General features: G+C 38.3%; 1 protein-coding gene across 1 annotated transcript in view; it reads right to left on the minus strand.

Moving 5' to 3' along the window:
• LOC149138464 (putative DNA primase large subunit) overlaps positions 1-16,700 on the minus strand; it is a 126,627-nt gene that overhangs the window by 20,635 nt on the left and 89,292 nt on the right. The window contains exon 14 of the mRNA XM_089446492.1: positions 13,665-13,724. Coding sequence (XP_089302618.1) covers positions 13,665-13,724 — 60 coding nt within the window. The remainder of the gene's footprint in view (positions 1-13,664; positions 13,725-16,700) is intronic.

Below are 16,700 nucleotides of genomic sequence, written 5' to 3' on the forward strand. Positions count from 1 at the left end.
TAAGTGTTTTGATTCCCCATGTGATCTAACAATTTATTTTGAGATAAATTCATAGTGCTTGCAAGTACTTCAATCCTTGGCCTCCATGTTCACAAACTTGGGCAAAAATCATTGTTGCTTGGATTCCAAATATTTATATGGTGGATTAAATCTTCGTTAAGGCTATAGTATACATTCGAGTTTCTAAAGTATTTTTAGCCATCCTTCGAAGGAAAAAACTCCATAGAAATATTTTTCTCAAAAATTTAAATTTTTTTAAAACCCTTGTATATTTGTAAATCTTGTGAATAATTTTGTAGAACTAACTTGTAAATTGTTTATTCTAACTTGGATTTTGGAGATTTTTAGTATTTTTGTATATATTTGGGGTTTTGAATCTTTGTACAATATTTGGAGGTTTGAATTTTTGTACAGTATTTGGGGTCTTCGTATTCGTCAATTGGAATCTCTATAAGAAGAATTTGTGCGGGTTTTCCTCTCAAAAAGTGAGAAGTTTTCGCCCTGGCTTATAGCCTACATGATGTGTCTCTTGTCTATTTATGTTCATGCATTGGTTACTGTTTGATGGAGAAGAACACTAATAATCTAAACAAGTAAAAATCATTCACAAGCAGTCATTAATAGAAGAGAAATCACCTAATGCTAATGCCCTAGATTTCTGAACGTAGTATCAGAGCTAAGGTGTCAAAGTCAAGAAAAAGGGCATGCAATGATAGAGACACTCCAGGATCAAATCTCAAGAATGGCATCAAAGCAAGTAGAAGAATATCAAAGAAAAAGTTCAAAGATCTACTTTGAAGGATAAAACCCTAGATCAAAGAAGAAGGTCTACTTCAAAAGAAGTCTTGGGATTATCAATCAAGGCTAGAAGTCTACACCAACAAAAGTGTTGGATCATATAGTCATCATCAAAAGACTACAAAGACCCTCATCAAGTTATCTACAAAGCAAGGTAGCTCGAAGTACTGTAAAAGACGAAGATCACATCATCTGGGAGAAAGTCGAAATCCTAGAAGCATTTCTGATCTGCATTCATTCACTACCAAAGAAGTCAAAATATCTTGAAGGCGAGAAGGCATTATCATCTTCAAAAACTATAAGGGAAGCTCCCTATCATTGCAGCAAGGATCTCATCCTTATCCTTGAAGAAGATCATCTGAGGAAGCAGCAAAACATCCTCATCAATCACCATCAACAAAGAGAACTAGATCTAAAGGCGTTGTCATCATAAAAGTAGCAATCCCCTTTCATTGAAAAAAGGTTTTTCATTTGGAAGAAGATCATCCAAAAGGAGCACTAATACATCTTCTTCAACCATCATCAAAGTGATCAAGTTGAAGATTTCATCTTCACTTGTCAAGTAAGTATCTTTCATTTTATAATCAAATTTGGTAAAATGACTTTGTTTTTGCAAGGAGATCTATAAGTTGGTTGGGTCATCAAAATTCCTTGCATGGAAAAGGAGGGTAGGCATAGTCCTCAAAGAAAGTGAAGTCATTGAACATATCAATGAAAAGATCTCCTTTGAATACATGGAAAGGGATCAAAGGGCTCAAGGGATTCTTATGTAATCAGTCAAAGATCCCTCATCCCTATATAGCAGTATTAGAGATATCAAAGAGATATATATGATAGGCTAGTAGAGCTATTTTCTGAAGTTGCGATAAAGAAGGTCACATCAGTTAGATCTGATCTACACTAATTGAAGGTATCAAAGGATAAAAGGTTATCGTCATAAGATCTACATTGCAAGATTTGGGGTGAGATAATCTTCATGCACAAAGTAATGAACAAATGTCTATAAGAATAAGAAGGCTATCCCATTCGACAACTTGTGGTTTCCATGTAAGATAGAATAAGACAGGCTGAGGGCAAAAAGTATTCAGACATTTGCCGAAAAGAAAGAAAAGCATAGCTAAGATTCAATGCTATGAGCATTACAGGAAAATTTGTCCTAAACTCAAGAAGGGCAATAACAAGGAAGATAGAGAAGAAGTCCATTTCATCGAAGAAGAGGAGGAAGCTAAAAGAAGGAAGTCTAAGGAAGAGAAGCATTAGAAGCAAGAGCTCATGACATCACCATAGGGAATCATGAAGGACCACTGGAACAAAATCTATGGTAGTCCACTTTGAAGGATATAGCTCTTGGTGGCCTCATTGAAAGATCAAAGGAAGAAACCATCCAAGACAAGTCTCAGCAAGCATCAGTCAAAAGGGAAATATCTGCTGAATAAGGATATGCGTGATCCTCAAGATTCTCTGATGGAATCCTCATCGAAGGACCCACTGATCTAGAGTGGAAGCAAGTGTTTCATCAAGAACTCCAACTTGTGGAATTCATGGATTATGGTATGATGACATAAGGGATAAAGCAGATCAAGGGGTTGAAAATCTTTTCAATCAAGGAAGCTGTTGAAAAGAAGCCTAGATGACCTAAAGATAAAATGAGCTATGTATGCTTGTAATCAATATTATAAAGTCATGTTGTATGGTCGCAGATAACATGGAACACGACTCTATCTTGAGAAGCATGATTAAAGGTTAGGAATCTCCTCGAAATGAAATGAAACGTGTGAAGAAAGGAAGGAAGAGATCGTGAGATATGCAACTGTGGTAAAGGCAATCAACATTCAGAAAACCAAGAAGATTTGACTAGGAACTCTCCCAGAAAGATATGAGGACTTTGGTGGAAGTCTAAAAAAGATGGAGACCCTTGACAATGGATATCTTTGGGAGATATGTCAACATGTATGCAGGATGTTGATACTTACAGGAAGATGTCATGATGAAATACCATCACAAAGGTAATTTTGATTTAAGTGTTCATTTCCTATTTTTGAACAAGTATCTAGATGAGCTTATGTAGGGCTATCGAAGGTAAGAACTATGAATGTCTTCCATGAAGAACCTTGTAGAAGGATGCAAGAACCTTCCGGAAAAGAAGGTTTGATGAAGGTAGCATAACATGAAGCAATGCTAGATGAAGATTGATGGATCACTTTCCGATGAAAGGAACGATGACATAACTGATGGATGAAAGTGATGGATGGTTTGTGCCCTATGAAGATATCCCAAAAGATGAAGACTCCATAACAAAGAAGAAATTCATGACATCAAAGAAAGGAGTTCTTCAAGCAACTAGTTGTCCCATCATCTCCACCTGAGGAGCTGTTGAAGGTCCCTATTTTGAGAGGGAGCCTGGAAAGTTTCTTACTTGGAAGAAACTTGAAAATTCCCAAAGCCAAGAGGGAGCTTAGGTACATTCCTTGTGTAGGATTGAGTAAATTCCCTTAATGGAATAGATATGTCCTCCCTAATTGAGAGGGAGAGATAGACACATCATTCTGGTTTTCACCTGGGAAGACAGAATGAGAGGATTGGGTAATCATTTGGCATCCGAGAGAAGAGTAGTCGTGGAGGACCGATATTCCTTGAGGGTTGGGGAGTCCAAGATAAGAATAGTCCTCATGGAACACACCTTGTGTACCCGAGTAAGGTATGTTCCGAGAGAGACAATGATGAGAGTGTCTATAAATCATGGGTCTCGCCAGCATTGAGCTCAGATCTTGTGGAGAGAGAGTTGTTAGTCAAGGCCTTGTTATGTAACAATGTTGGTTGACATGATGCTAAACAAATGGGTTACCAATCCAATTCTTCTTATGAGAAATTCTTCAGATTGAGAATGACCAAGTACCATTATGAATACCTCCCTAGTTAAGAGGGAGTGTTGTAAACTGTAACTAGGTTCGGTCTTCATAATGACATTGTAATTGTGATTTTGTAAATGATGTAAACAAGAAAATAAAAATATTTTGTAATACCTTGCTTCATGGGTTTTATGAGCAAGAAGTTTATTTTAGATGGCTCCCATTGAGAGCCTTACGATTTGTCAAAAGGTCAATGTCCTGTATAAAGATATGTCAAATGTATTCTAGCAAATAGCCCTCCAAAGACGAGCACAATCCTCCTCTTCCTATGTCAGCCTGCAAGATGAAATAATAACTCATGTCGGCTCACGTTATGGAGACACAGTGGCTCATAAAATCATGTCAGCTTATATATACGAACAAACTACTATATATACCCATATTCCACAGTTAGAAGATTTCGCATCTATCTTTGAGTTTTTTGGTTGGGTAGAACCGATAATTTCGGATCTCTGGCACAGTGAGAAGACTTTGGATACCTCGGAGATTTCGCAAAATAATTACAAAGATCAGACATGAGAAATGAGCTCGGTCTAAGGCACAGGAATGGAGATTGGGTAGGAATTTAGATCCCTTTTATGTTTAGATCAGAGTGACAGCAAGGAGTATTGAAGGGCCAAGATAGCACAGTTCGGATCTTTCTGAAGCTCGGTACACAGTGGCAGCAAGACATATTCGGATGTGATCACATGAGTTTCTGAAGGAAGATAAGCAACAGCGAGATGCTTCCTACATTGAAGAGTCTCTTTGTCTAGGTATCACATCAAGTACAGAGAAGCAGTCTTGAAGAAATAATAGTTTGGCACAACCACAGTTCATTGATGATGACAGTAAGAAGGTCTCACGAGAAGAGATCTAGATGAGATCTCAATGATGTCAATATCTCAATGCTTAGAAGATCAAAGAGGAAGAGGAGTCAACAAGAAGAGAAGACAGTCAAGAGGACTTGTGGCTTGGTCTTAGAGTGGCAAATAGGTCAAGGGTCTTGGACTTGGTATTCGTCAATTGGAATCTCTATAAGAAGAATTTGTGCAGGTTTTCCTCTCAAAGAGTGAGAGGTTTTGACCTTGGCTCTTAGCCTACATGTTGTGTCCCTTGTCTATTTATGCTCATGTATTGGTTACTGTTTGATGAAGAAGAACAATAATCTAAACAAGTAGAAAGCATTCACAAGCAGTCACTAATAAAAGAGAAATCACCTAATGCTAATGCCCTAGATTTCTCAACAAAAGACACTTGAGCAGTTCGATTTATGAGCAAATCGATTTCCAGGGTAGCAGCAGTAAGTCAGAGAGAGAGCTAGAGAACGAAGCAATGAGAGGGGCAGAGACAACGAGGCTGGAGGAGGCATTCTAGATCCAGCGAGTGCATTTGTAGAGAGGCAGAAGAGCCACAGAGAAGCCGACATTGGGGCAGCGCAGTAGCCTCTAGAGGCAATTTCGATTATGCTAGAGAAAATTCGAGTTTCAGTGCATATGGCTGGACAGAGGTTCTTGGGGCCAGGAGAAACATTTTCCCAAACAACATCAGACTAGGCAGCTTGAGGAGAGGCTGATCCAGACCGAGCGCAGAAGCGACTCTGCTAGAGTGACGCAGAGCCAACGCAGAGGCAGTTTGGACGGTTCACTTGGAGTTGCAATCAGAACCTGAATTTGCATGTGGGGTGAGGAAAATTCCTCACTAGATTTTTGCTAGTACTTTTCCTTGTAGAATTGCTAGATTTGGACATCCAATTGTACTTATAATTTCTGACTGTTGCTTAATAATAAAACCATGAGCTGCTACACTGGTTTTCCCAAGTTGGGTTTTTCCAGGGACATTTGTCCAAAAATAATTGTCTCATATTTTATGTGTGTTTGCTAACATTTCTCAGTTTCCAACACATTATTTTTCCACGGTATTTTACTTGTGAAGGTTGCAGTGCGTTTATTTCGATATTTGTCGTAGTTGACAAATTGTTAAATTAATTAACAATTAGGAGAAATAATACCAATTTCTGCAATATGATAACGTATTGGAATTTTCACATGGTATCAGAGCGTAAGTAATTAGCCAGAAGCTCAGAAATGAAGGAAAGAATTTTGCTGCTCAAAAGGAGCAGTAGGACGAAATTTTTGAGGTAGCGCAATTCATTACCAGGCACGTCGAGTTGCTTGAGGAAGTTCGATTTTTTCAGTGCAGGAGGCAGAAAAAGTTCGAATTTCCCAGATCTGGTGATTCCAGCAGGCAAAGGGAGCCACTACAACTCTGTTTTTTCGCTGAGCATATTCCCGATTGGACGCAGAGGGTTTTGCTGCAGGTTGCAGAAACAGAATCTGCGTCGGGTGGAAGAGAAAAGCACACACAGCAGAGGGAAAATTTCTCTCAGGGAACTTCGAGTCTCAAAAGTTCGATTTTTCAAGGCAGATTGGCAATAGCAACTAGCAGATATGCGCATTCCAGGAGGGAGTGCAAGTAGCAAAGTAGCAGCCAAGCAGAGGTAAAGAGTGAGACTTTCGGGTTTACTTTCCCAGCTTTTGAGTTTCGCAGATTTTACATCTTTGCAGAGTTGGTCGTGCGAGTCAGCCAAAATGTAGATTTGGGCAATAGATCGACTTCCAGTTGCCAGAGATAGGTACCAGAGAAAGTGAGTTGCAAAGCGATGAAAGGTCCTAATAAGGGGCAAGGCTCAAAAGGAGATAATGGGGCACTAGATCTAGGAGGAGTAAGAGACTCTTGTGTGTCAAATTGGGCAGGGTCCTTAAGGAGTCCACCTCATGGATCATTACCTTGCTACAGGGGCCCACAATTTTCAGTAGTAGGATGGATTAGTGGCAGTTGATGCAGTCAGAGACCAACTGACAATTGCAGAGACTAGTAGCAGTCAAATGTTGGGGAGCACAATACAGTTGGCAGCAGTGCAGTTGGCACAGTGCAAACTCAGCAGCAGCGCCAATCTTCAATGACAGTACAGTTGCTAGTAGCGATCAGAGACTCAAGAGACAGATGCATCATATTGATCACAGTTGATTCAGTATTTTGGATACTTTTCAGTTGCAGATGTTGCAGTTGCAACAACAACAAATGAGAGGGAGTTGCAGTGTTAGCAACAGTTCAGCAGGGTCAGAAGTAGCACAGATCCAACGTATATCAGAGTTAAGCAGTGGTTGGTGGGTAGTATGGCCAGACATCAGCAACGTGATGGGAGATGATGCATAGACAAGGTGTTGCTACAAGGTGTGCAGTAGCACTAGAACACATTCCTTGCTAAGAGGGAGTGTCAATTTTTGTAGCATTGGATGTGTTCTAGCCACGAAATTTTGTGGAGGCTAGAATATATGAGATCTCCAAAACCCAAAAATCGTTTCTAGAAATTCTGCCTAGAAATGACTTAATTAGATTATTAACCAGTTTTTAATTATTTCTTAAGTCTAAACTTAGGGAATATGATTAATTGATCAGTATTAATTAATTCAAGGCGAGAATCATCTAGAAACTCACATAGATCGATCCAGAGATGATCCTAGGCATCGATTATGATTTAATCTTGGTCGTTGGCGCTGCAACGGAGGATTATAAGAGGAGGTCGATGTGGTGATGGAGAAGACACTTGAGCAGATCGATTTCTAGAGTAGCAACAGTAAGTTGTTGAAGAAAGCTAGAGATCAAAGCAGTGAGAGAGGGGCAAAGACAGTGAGGCTGGAAGAGGCATTCCAGATCCAGCGAGTGAATTTGCAGAGGGGCAGAAGAGCCACAGAGACGCTGATGTTGGGGTAGCGCAATAGCCTCTAGAGGCAATTTCGATTCTTCTGGGGAAAAGTCAAGCTTCAGTGCCAGAGGCTACATAGAGGTTTCGTGGACCAAGAGAAACATTTTCCCAGCCAACAGCAGACTAGACGGCTTGAGGAGAGGTTGATCCAGACTAAGCGCAGAAGGGACACTACTAGGATAATGCAGAGCGAGCGCAAAGGCAGTTTGGACGACTCACATGGAGCTGCAGTCAGAGCCTAGATTTGCTTGTGGGGTGAGGAAAATTCCTCACTAGATTTTTGCCAGTATTTTTCTCTGTAGGATTGCTAGATCTCGACATCCCGTTGTACTCAGAATTTCTCACCGCTGCTTAATAATAAAACCCTTAGCCGTTGCACCGGTTTTCCCAAGTTGGTTTTTCCGAGGACATTTGTCCAAAAATAATTGTCTCATATTTTATGTCTATGCTAGCATTTCTCAATTTCCAGTGCATTATTTTTCCGCAATATTTTATTTGTGAAGGTTGCAATGTATTTATTTTGATATTTGTCGTAGCAAATAAATTGTTAAATTAATTAACAATTAGGAGAAATAATACCAGTTGCTGCAATAGGATTCTGTATTGGAATTTTCACACCAACCTCTTCACATACTTCTGTAATATGTCCTTCCTAGGATCCAAACCAAATTCCATCATTATCAGTGTTGCCAAATCACGATAGCCTCTAGTCAAGGTGTGGGATTCTTTATGTCAAATTTTGCTAGTTGATCCCTCTAAGGTCAACATTCCTTTGCATGGTTTATCTTCATATAACAAAGTTTTGCTTCATGCTCTTCAACATTCAATTATCAATCAATGTGTTCCTGAAATGAACTAATAAACTGCAAGCTTCAGTTAATATCATATCCATCAAGGTCTTTTTATCTCCCTCTTTTCATTTGAGGTAAGTGAACTTCTTGTCTTTTAATTAACTTCCTTTATGTAAGCTTCAAATTGTTCTCTTCTTTTTCATGCTTTTCCACGTTCTTCCACTTCTTCCTTCTGCTAGTCAAGCTTTAGAAAGAACTTATCTTGACTTGCAACCTTTGTTAGAAAGGACAAGGCATAAAGATAACAAAGAAGGAGGTATAGAGTACTTATCTTTTGAGAAGGATTAGCTCCCTCTTAGTCTTCGACTTATTCACCAACCTTGTTCTCACATTAAACATCAAGGGTTAGATCCATCTTTAATAGTGAACATGACTAGATAAGGTTTTTTTGCTCCTAGGGTTCTTTTTGATCAAGGGTTCACAAACCCTAAATGCCAAATTGCAAGATCTACAAACCCTAGTTTCTCAAGGTCTTCAAAGATGTAAAAAGCAAAACCATAGAGACACTTTTTCATTTCTTGAACTTAAGCCCTAACCTCTATCATAACAACAATCTTCTTATATGTCAATTTTTGTCTATGTCGACCCTTTCATTACCTTTCAAATGACCATCACCATAACTGCATACAGAGATTATACATACCTCTATAACCTTACCTTTTTCATTGCAAGGATCTGGTCATTTGACTTGTCTTCAACTGTTAAGAGTCAACTATCTTCAAAGGTGCCTCAACTTTCAACCACAAAAGTCTCGTCAAGTTGCTCTCTTTGTCTTGATTCCTTTCAAACAGGTTTGTTTCATTGATGTCACTCATTCTTGAACTAGGGAGATGAATTCTCATCTACTGTGGTAGATAAACTCGGGTATGTCATAGGAAGATGTTGCTTTATATGCCTTAGAGATGATCCATATGGTTTCCTAATACATGTCTTAAACTTTTGTTTATTGAATAAGGTTCTTTGTCACTTTGCATCTTCGCTTTAATCACTTCTTTCATACTTCAAATCGGCTACATGAAATTTGTCTTTCTTTTAAATATAAGAAGGATGTTAATGCCACAAACTTCCCATATCTTCGCAAGCCACCTTTTGAAGAGACATACTCATCACTTCATATACAGAGATGGGCCTTACTTCTATAATCTAGATCTGCATATAACTTCTTATTATGAAATATCATTCCTCGGGTTTTTGCACAAGTTGTCATCAAACTTGGATTGTAAATAACTCAAGACCTTGGGATGTCTTTATATCTGGTTCACAATCCATCCATTATACTGTTATAACAGTCATCAAGAGTATCAGTGTCATTGTTATTGCCTCGTGTTAAAATTGGCAACTAGGGCCAAACTCCATGTCGGTCACCTTATTTATGGCCATTGGCAGCTAATATTTTTCTTGGATTCCTCTCTCCGAGAGGTGTAGGATTGATCTAAATATCATCAGATTTTGACATGTATTTATGGAGATATGAATTTATTTATATTATTGACAATTTGTCAAGGTCGGCCAGCAAGCTAAACAAGCACTTTTACCCCCAGCTCATCCTCAACGTTGCATTTAAATAGAGACCTCGAGTCATTTGAGGAGCACATCATCTCATGATCTCTCTCTCCACTTGTTTGGGTATGTCTTCTCACAAGGAGGATGTGGTGGAAAGAAAGATCAAGAGCCTTAGCCACAATCAAGAGGAGCCCTAGCCGTAGTCAAAGAAGGAGCCCTAGCCGCAACAAAAAGTAAGCCTTAGCCGCAACAAAGAGCAAAGCCCTAGCCGCAGCAAGAGGTGGTCAAAACAGGTCTGAATAGGGTGGTCTCTTGAACCGAGTTGGTGGGCTAGTGAACTAAACAGAAGAGGACTTGAACAGCGAGAAAGGGATCAGCTTGCAGATCTGTTTAGGGTGGTTGTCTTAGGGTAAGACTAGAAGTCGAGTTGTTGTTCAAGGTCCAAGATTGTAGGGCTTTGTGGGCTGAGGAAGATAACGAGTTAGCATTGCTAATTGGAGGTTGTTGGGTGTTGTTTGTTTGAGGACCGTATGCCTAACTTACCGTTGGGCTAGGCTACAGGGCATAACCAGCAGAAAACGGTGTTCTAAGGGTTGCATTAAGGGTAAACAAGCCAAACTTGGATAGCGTGGCAATGGTGGAGTCTCACCTTGGTACACCGCAGCCTAAGAAGACCTGCATTGTTGACTATGTGGAGAATGAGGGTTGAAGGTTGATGCCCTAACTCATGAAGCAGTGACAGCAAGTGCAGCAAGAGGACAACAGTGTTTTGGGAGATGTATTGGGTCAAGGTTTGACCATGTTTGGTTCAGTTTAATGAGCATCCTGTTGGTGCCATATTGATGATCTTCCAAGGAGTTGAAGGATCTTCCTAGGAGCAAAACCAGCGGTGTAGTTTTTGGATGCATTGAGCTTACTGTTGAAGGCCGATGTTGGCTGGGTTTGATCGAGCCATTTAGAGGAAGATTTCCATCTTGTTTGACCAGCATTGACTTCTCTGGTCAAGGCTTTATTGTTGCTGTCATAAAATATCAAATTTGTATATTTGTACTATCTCTCTCTCTCTCTGCTGAACTATTGAAGAATATAAGAAGAATTGATCGAGGGTTTCCCCACATTGGGGTTTGTCCTTAGCTGGTGCCACATCTTGTGTCCTCTTGTCTTGGCTTGTCTTCTACTATTTATGTTTCTGTTCTATCTGCATTTTACCATCATGCTAATGTGATTGCTAATCTGGATATTGATATTGGTCTAATAAGAAAATTGAAGTAAATTACTTTTAAGCATAGAACATACCAAAAATTAACACGTCGTCATATAGAACTATGTCAGATATCCTACTTTCATGAGGGTTTCTTTAGGAGTTATTGTCATCACAATGTGAACCATAAAAATGTAGCAAGCCATGGAGTATATAGAATTACTAATTATAGGAGACTCTGATATATAGCGATCCAAGGAGCCTCTTATTGTAATTTCATCCTATCCTTAGTAATATGTTTCCATTGTAATATAGCGATACCCCTCGAAGATACAATGTGAACTAAAGATACAAAAAATGCAAGCCACAACAAACCATACAGAGTAAGCAATCCACAGGCAAGAGTGCAAGCTATTGTGAATAATACGAGCCATAAATAATTGATGTGCAAACCACAGTGGGTAATGTGAATCCCAAAGAATTATATGCAATGTCATACAAACCATATATTGTTGATGTCAGACCATTATAATATAGAGCGAGATTATTGTGTTTAAACATGCGATGCTACTGCCACTCTAGAGATGCTACTATGCACAGTGATATATTGATGTTACTGTTGAGATGCCAATTTATAAAGGAGAGCCATCATAGAAAATATGAATCCCAAGATAGTGATGCAACAAAGTGCGAGGCATGCCACAGAGTATACGCGAGCCTCTAAGTCTTAATGTGAGCCACGGTGAATTGCAAACCACAGAGATCGAGCCTCAAAACATAAACATTTAGCCTTGTAGTTGTAGTATGCACCAGAGAAGAGTGCAAGCTTCTAAGTTGCTAGTCATACGGAGCCACAGAGAATAAGTAACTACGAGGAGGAGGAAAGTGATCGAGCCTTAAAATGTAGTGATGCCATAGTATACACACAATGCCACTGTATTAAACCACATATAATACGAACCACTATGAATACAAGTTATTGTGAGAGATACGAGTCTTAGAGATGCGAACAACTTTGCAAGTCTCAAAGTTGAATACGGGCTATAGTTAGGTATGTGAGTCATTTTGTAGAAATGTCAGCCATTAAGTGTTATTGTCATCAAAGTTTCTTTGCAATAATCAAAGAAATGTAGCCTCAAATTTGATACTCCGTTACTACAGATCTCTTGTATCATACAATTCAAATTATCGGATCAGATCTTCAACAAAAGGTATAGGTTTCAAACCCTTAGGATGTTTCAGATGATAATGATCTTTGAGTGAAGTGGTACCCGCTACAACAAAGAGGAGTCTTCTTAAGGATGCCAACAAAAATGTGATCTTCAAACTGCCAACCTTAGCTCTAATACCATGTTGAAAAATCATGTTCGTACATTAGAGTAGATTTCTCTTCTTTGATAATTGCTTGTGAAAGTTGTTGGCTTCTTATTAATGTTTATTATGTTCTTTTCATCAAACAATTACCAAACGTACAAAACATGAAGATCACAAGAAACAAAGAACACAAGATATAGGCTCCAAGCCAGGGCGAAAACCCCACGAGGGGGAAACCTAAAAAATTTCTCTTCTTACAGAATCAGATCAAAGTGATATATCCAAGACCCATGACCATGACAAAAACTCCAACCCTCAGAATGTCAAGTTAAGCCCTCCTTCCACATAGTAGCAGATTCGTCAACAACAAGATCATCACCATGTACAGCAGCAAAACTATCATATAACCCCACTCAAGTATAACCTTCCTTTACATTTGCAAATTTCAGACTTTGGCCTCCTTGAACTTTGCTCTTCTTCATTTTAGAACAGATCATGCGAATGGTTGTCTCGAAATGAGCTCAATTCACCCTCTATTATACTATCCAGAGGTGTTCAAATAGATGTACCTTTTAGGGCAAGGCCGACTTGACAAGCAAAGTCGACTTGGCATCTTGATGCAATTTTGACTCAAATTACAACTTTAAAAATTCTTTTTCTTTCTTCTTTGAAAGCCCAAATGGATCTTGACTCTAGAACAATAGAATGACTCATGATAAATATTCTTTTGACTCAATTAACCCTAGAGGCATGAAGAACCTGCTTGACCAAAATAACAATTTGACTTGAGCATCAAACCCATGCTTGAAAAAAAAAATATTCTTCTTTTGCTTTTCCAAGATATATATAATGACACAAGTACACTGGTAATTATGAGGACCGAACCTAGTTACATTTTCCAACACTAGCAACATTTCCAACTAAGGTTCCAAGTTCTTTTAATTGTTTTTACATGCAAGATGTAGCAGCCACAAATAATCTCAATAATACTCACAATATTTAGATAAAACATTTCATAGGACACCATGAAGAACCATAGTAACACATTCTTTATAAAGTTTTTCAAACATAAGCTTCCCTGAACACAAACAACAAACCTAGAATTCTTTTCCTCATCTGATGTCTTCACAAATCCTACAGTCCACAATTTAATCAACAACAATATGGATCATCATTATAAAAGTAAGAGCTGACTATTTGATTTGTATCAAATATTTCATGGACTCGAGTATTGCTGTTAATTAATAATGTGAAGCTACAAAATGGATCCTAAACAACATAGGATGAGGTTGAAGGGAAAATATTTAAGTATGGAGAGAGACAACAAGATCAAATCTCACCTTTTGAGAAAACTCTGCTCTCCAAAATGCTAGAGCATCCTCCAATTTCAGCCCAACACCCTGCAACATACATCAACTAATCAACATCTTTAAGTAAAAAAATTCCACAAGTTAATTGCAGTTTGCTTGATGTGAGTTGATTAATAGATTCTAAAAGACGGAAACATACGCCAACTAATCAACAGTTGTATATTAAAAATTTCAACAAGTTAATTGCAGTTCACTTAATGTGATAAAATAAGATTATTTATGAATGTTAGAGGCTGCTCCTATAAAATATATAAAATCTGAAAAGCAGATCTAAACTATGATAGACAAGATAAGATTTATAGATTAGTGCAATGAAGCAAGAGAGCAGAACGCTGATGAAAAAACATGCAAGTACTGCTAAGAACCCAAGAATAACTTCCCTTCAAGGGAAGGGGGCAATGATGTCTCACTTGAGGGGCATTGATCAACTATCCCCGATGCTCTCTCACTCAGAACATCTGGGGCCAAAAGGAAGAAACTAATGATAGATGACTGGTCAGAGAATCTGTAAGAGCAGAGACATCTGGTCTGAGATATGTTTCACTGTCCAAGATGTCCTAAAAGTGTTCTGAAAGTAATGGTACTCTAGGAGAGAAAAGTAGCCATAGCATCCATTAACTGTCCCAAGATCCAAGATAACGCACTAATTAGGGCCACATTTGTTGCATATGTAAGATTGCATGAAATGCTACTATTTGCTTGCCTCTCGACGTCTTTGCTTGACTTGAGCACTAGAAAGAAAGAAGCAATTGACCTAGAGGTGCCTAACTTGGGCCAAGGTCACCCAATGGAGAGAGATCTATGGTCGAAGGCCTCCTACATGTATAGGGCCAGAGATATCTAGTCCAAGGACCAAAAAAGTATGAACAGAGAACTATAAGGCTCTCTAAAAAGGTAATTAAACTACCATCTAATCTCATACTAAAAGGGACACCAAAAGATAAAGTGCTCCTCCATCTTATCTCTTGAAGTTCGCAATTCTGCCAAATCCTATCATCCCATGCGATATGATGATTTGTCTTGATTATGGAAGTGGTCCATCGAGATACCGACAGAAAGCATTGTAAGTGGCAATAGCCTTTAAATAGCATGCAAGGGAAGGTTAACAATCTCTACAAATTAATGAGTCAACATAGCCTCAAACCTGATGCAAAAGGGAGACAATACCAAATATAATTTCAACCCTAAAGGCAAGGGTTGCAAACTCCACCTAGATAATGGGTTGTGGAACTCTTCCCTTGCATCTAAAGATGTTACAGAATATGGAATCCAAACGCTCTATGTCATGGCTTGGTCCGACTCTAATAGACTAGATACCCAACACTCTAAACCATAGAGAATTGTAAGTCTGATAATGTTTTTGATGTCATCCATCTTGGACAAGATGTCCTAAAAGTGTTCTGAAAGTAATGGTACTCTAGGAGAGAAAAGTAGCCATAGCATCCATTGATCAGATGTTGGATGGCTTTCCTCACACTAAATCAAGACCAAAAGAATTGAACCCCAAAGTATGTGTAGGCAACAGTGATCTCAAAATCCAACTCTTTGAAATATAAATGGTACTCCCAAAGAACATTCTTCATCCCATTGAATATCAATACCTTAGTTTTTTGAAGGTTGATTATCAACTAATAGAGATCACAAAAACTAGATAAGGCATCACACTATCTCTACAGCCCTTCCAAAGTGGAGGTCAAGCAGATCACGTCATTGGAAAAAAGGAGAATGGAGATCAAATCCTGGTGAAGAAGGCACCCATGTCCTAGATGTATATGTACCTAAAGAAAAGACCAACTCATCATTGTAAATCGCAAATGGTGTAGGGGAAAAGGGCATCCCCATTTCATGCCAATTGTACTCTTGAAAAAATTTTAATCTCTGAGTGTTGTGCAGAGTTTACCCAACAGGGATTCATAGAAGAAATCAAATCTTCAAAAATTATTTGCATGAGACATCACAATTTTCAAAACTAAAAGTGCTAAACTAGCAATTTTAAAGATCAATGAGGACATAATTTGTATATAGTAGCTCAACAAATTCATGTTATTTTATTCTCTCTAACAATATAAATGTTAATACATAATTCGTATATAATAGCTCAACAAATTCATGCTATTTTATTGTCTCTAACAATATAAATGTTAATATATATTTTAGTGCCATTAATTATACATTATACTATTCAAAACATGTACAAGATGCACATCATGTAAGCACTCTTAGAATTTAAAGGAAAAAAAAAACTTTAACTATTTTGTAGACATTTATTTTACGACATATATGGGTGGTATGGGAAATGGTGACTTAATAGCTATAGAAGCTATGGAGATGAATCATCATGATATCTTGTAAAGTCAATAAGAGTTTAGGGAGGATCCTTGATGATTGCCAACTTGGCTTGTAATATATTTTGCATGTTCTCATTTCAATTATTCTCCACAAGTCAATACATTTGGCAATGGCCTCTAATACAAAGGAGATAAGACATTAATTTAGAAACTACTAATACCATCATGTATTACCATTTCAATGACACTTGGTTCCTAGATCACTTGTTTGGAAAACATGGCCTCAAAGAAATGTTAACACCTTCAAGGATAAGGATCTTAGAACTCGTTTTAGCAAGAGTTGTATCTTAAGCATGAGTGACATAAATGTGTTCAAGATAATTAGGAGACAAGGAACACAATGAGGAGTGCTCTGAGTTGTGAAAACATATGTACTGAAGTCAAAAGGATACTCCGAGATCAAATTAACGCTAAGCTAGAAGTAAGGGATACCACCATTGAAATCTCAAGACCAACCAAGACCTTTTGTATACTCTATATATAATGTCTACATAATTGTACAAATAGTAAATGTGCTTACCAATTGACTAGCAACAACACATGGGGATTAGCCATCTTTGATTAGAATCTAACCCATCAGCGTAATGACCATTGTTGCCTCAAAATCTAACAAGCCTTCTGAGGGTAGCTCACAAGACAAGAGCTAGACCGAGGGACA

The sequence above is a fragment of the Pinus tabuliformis genome, chromosome X (genome assembly GCF_031772625.1).
Source record: "Pinus tabuliformis cultivar Carrire ecotype Pingquan chromosome X, CPIR1, whole genome shotgun sequence".
Lineage (NCBI taxonomy): Eukaryota > Viridiplantae > Streptophyta > Pinopsida > Pinales > Pinaceae > Pinus > Pinus tabuliformis.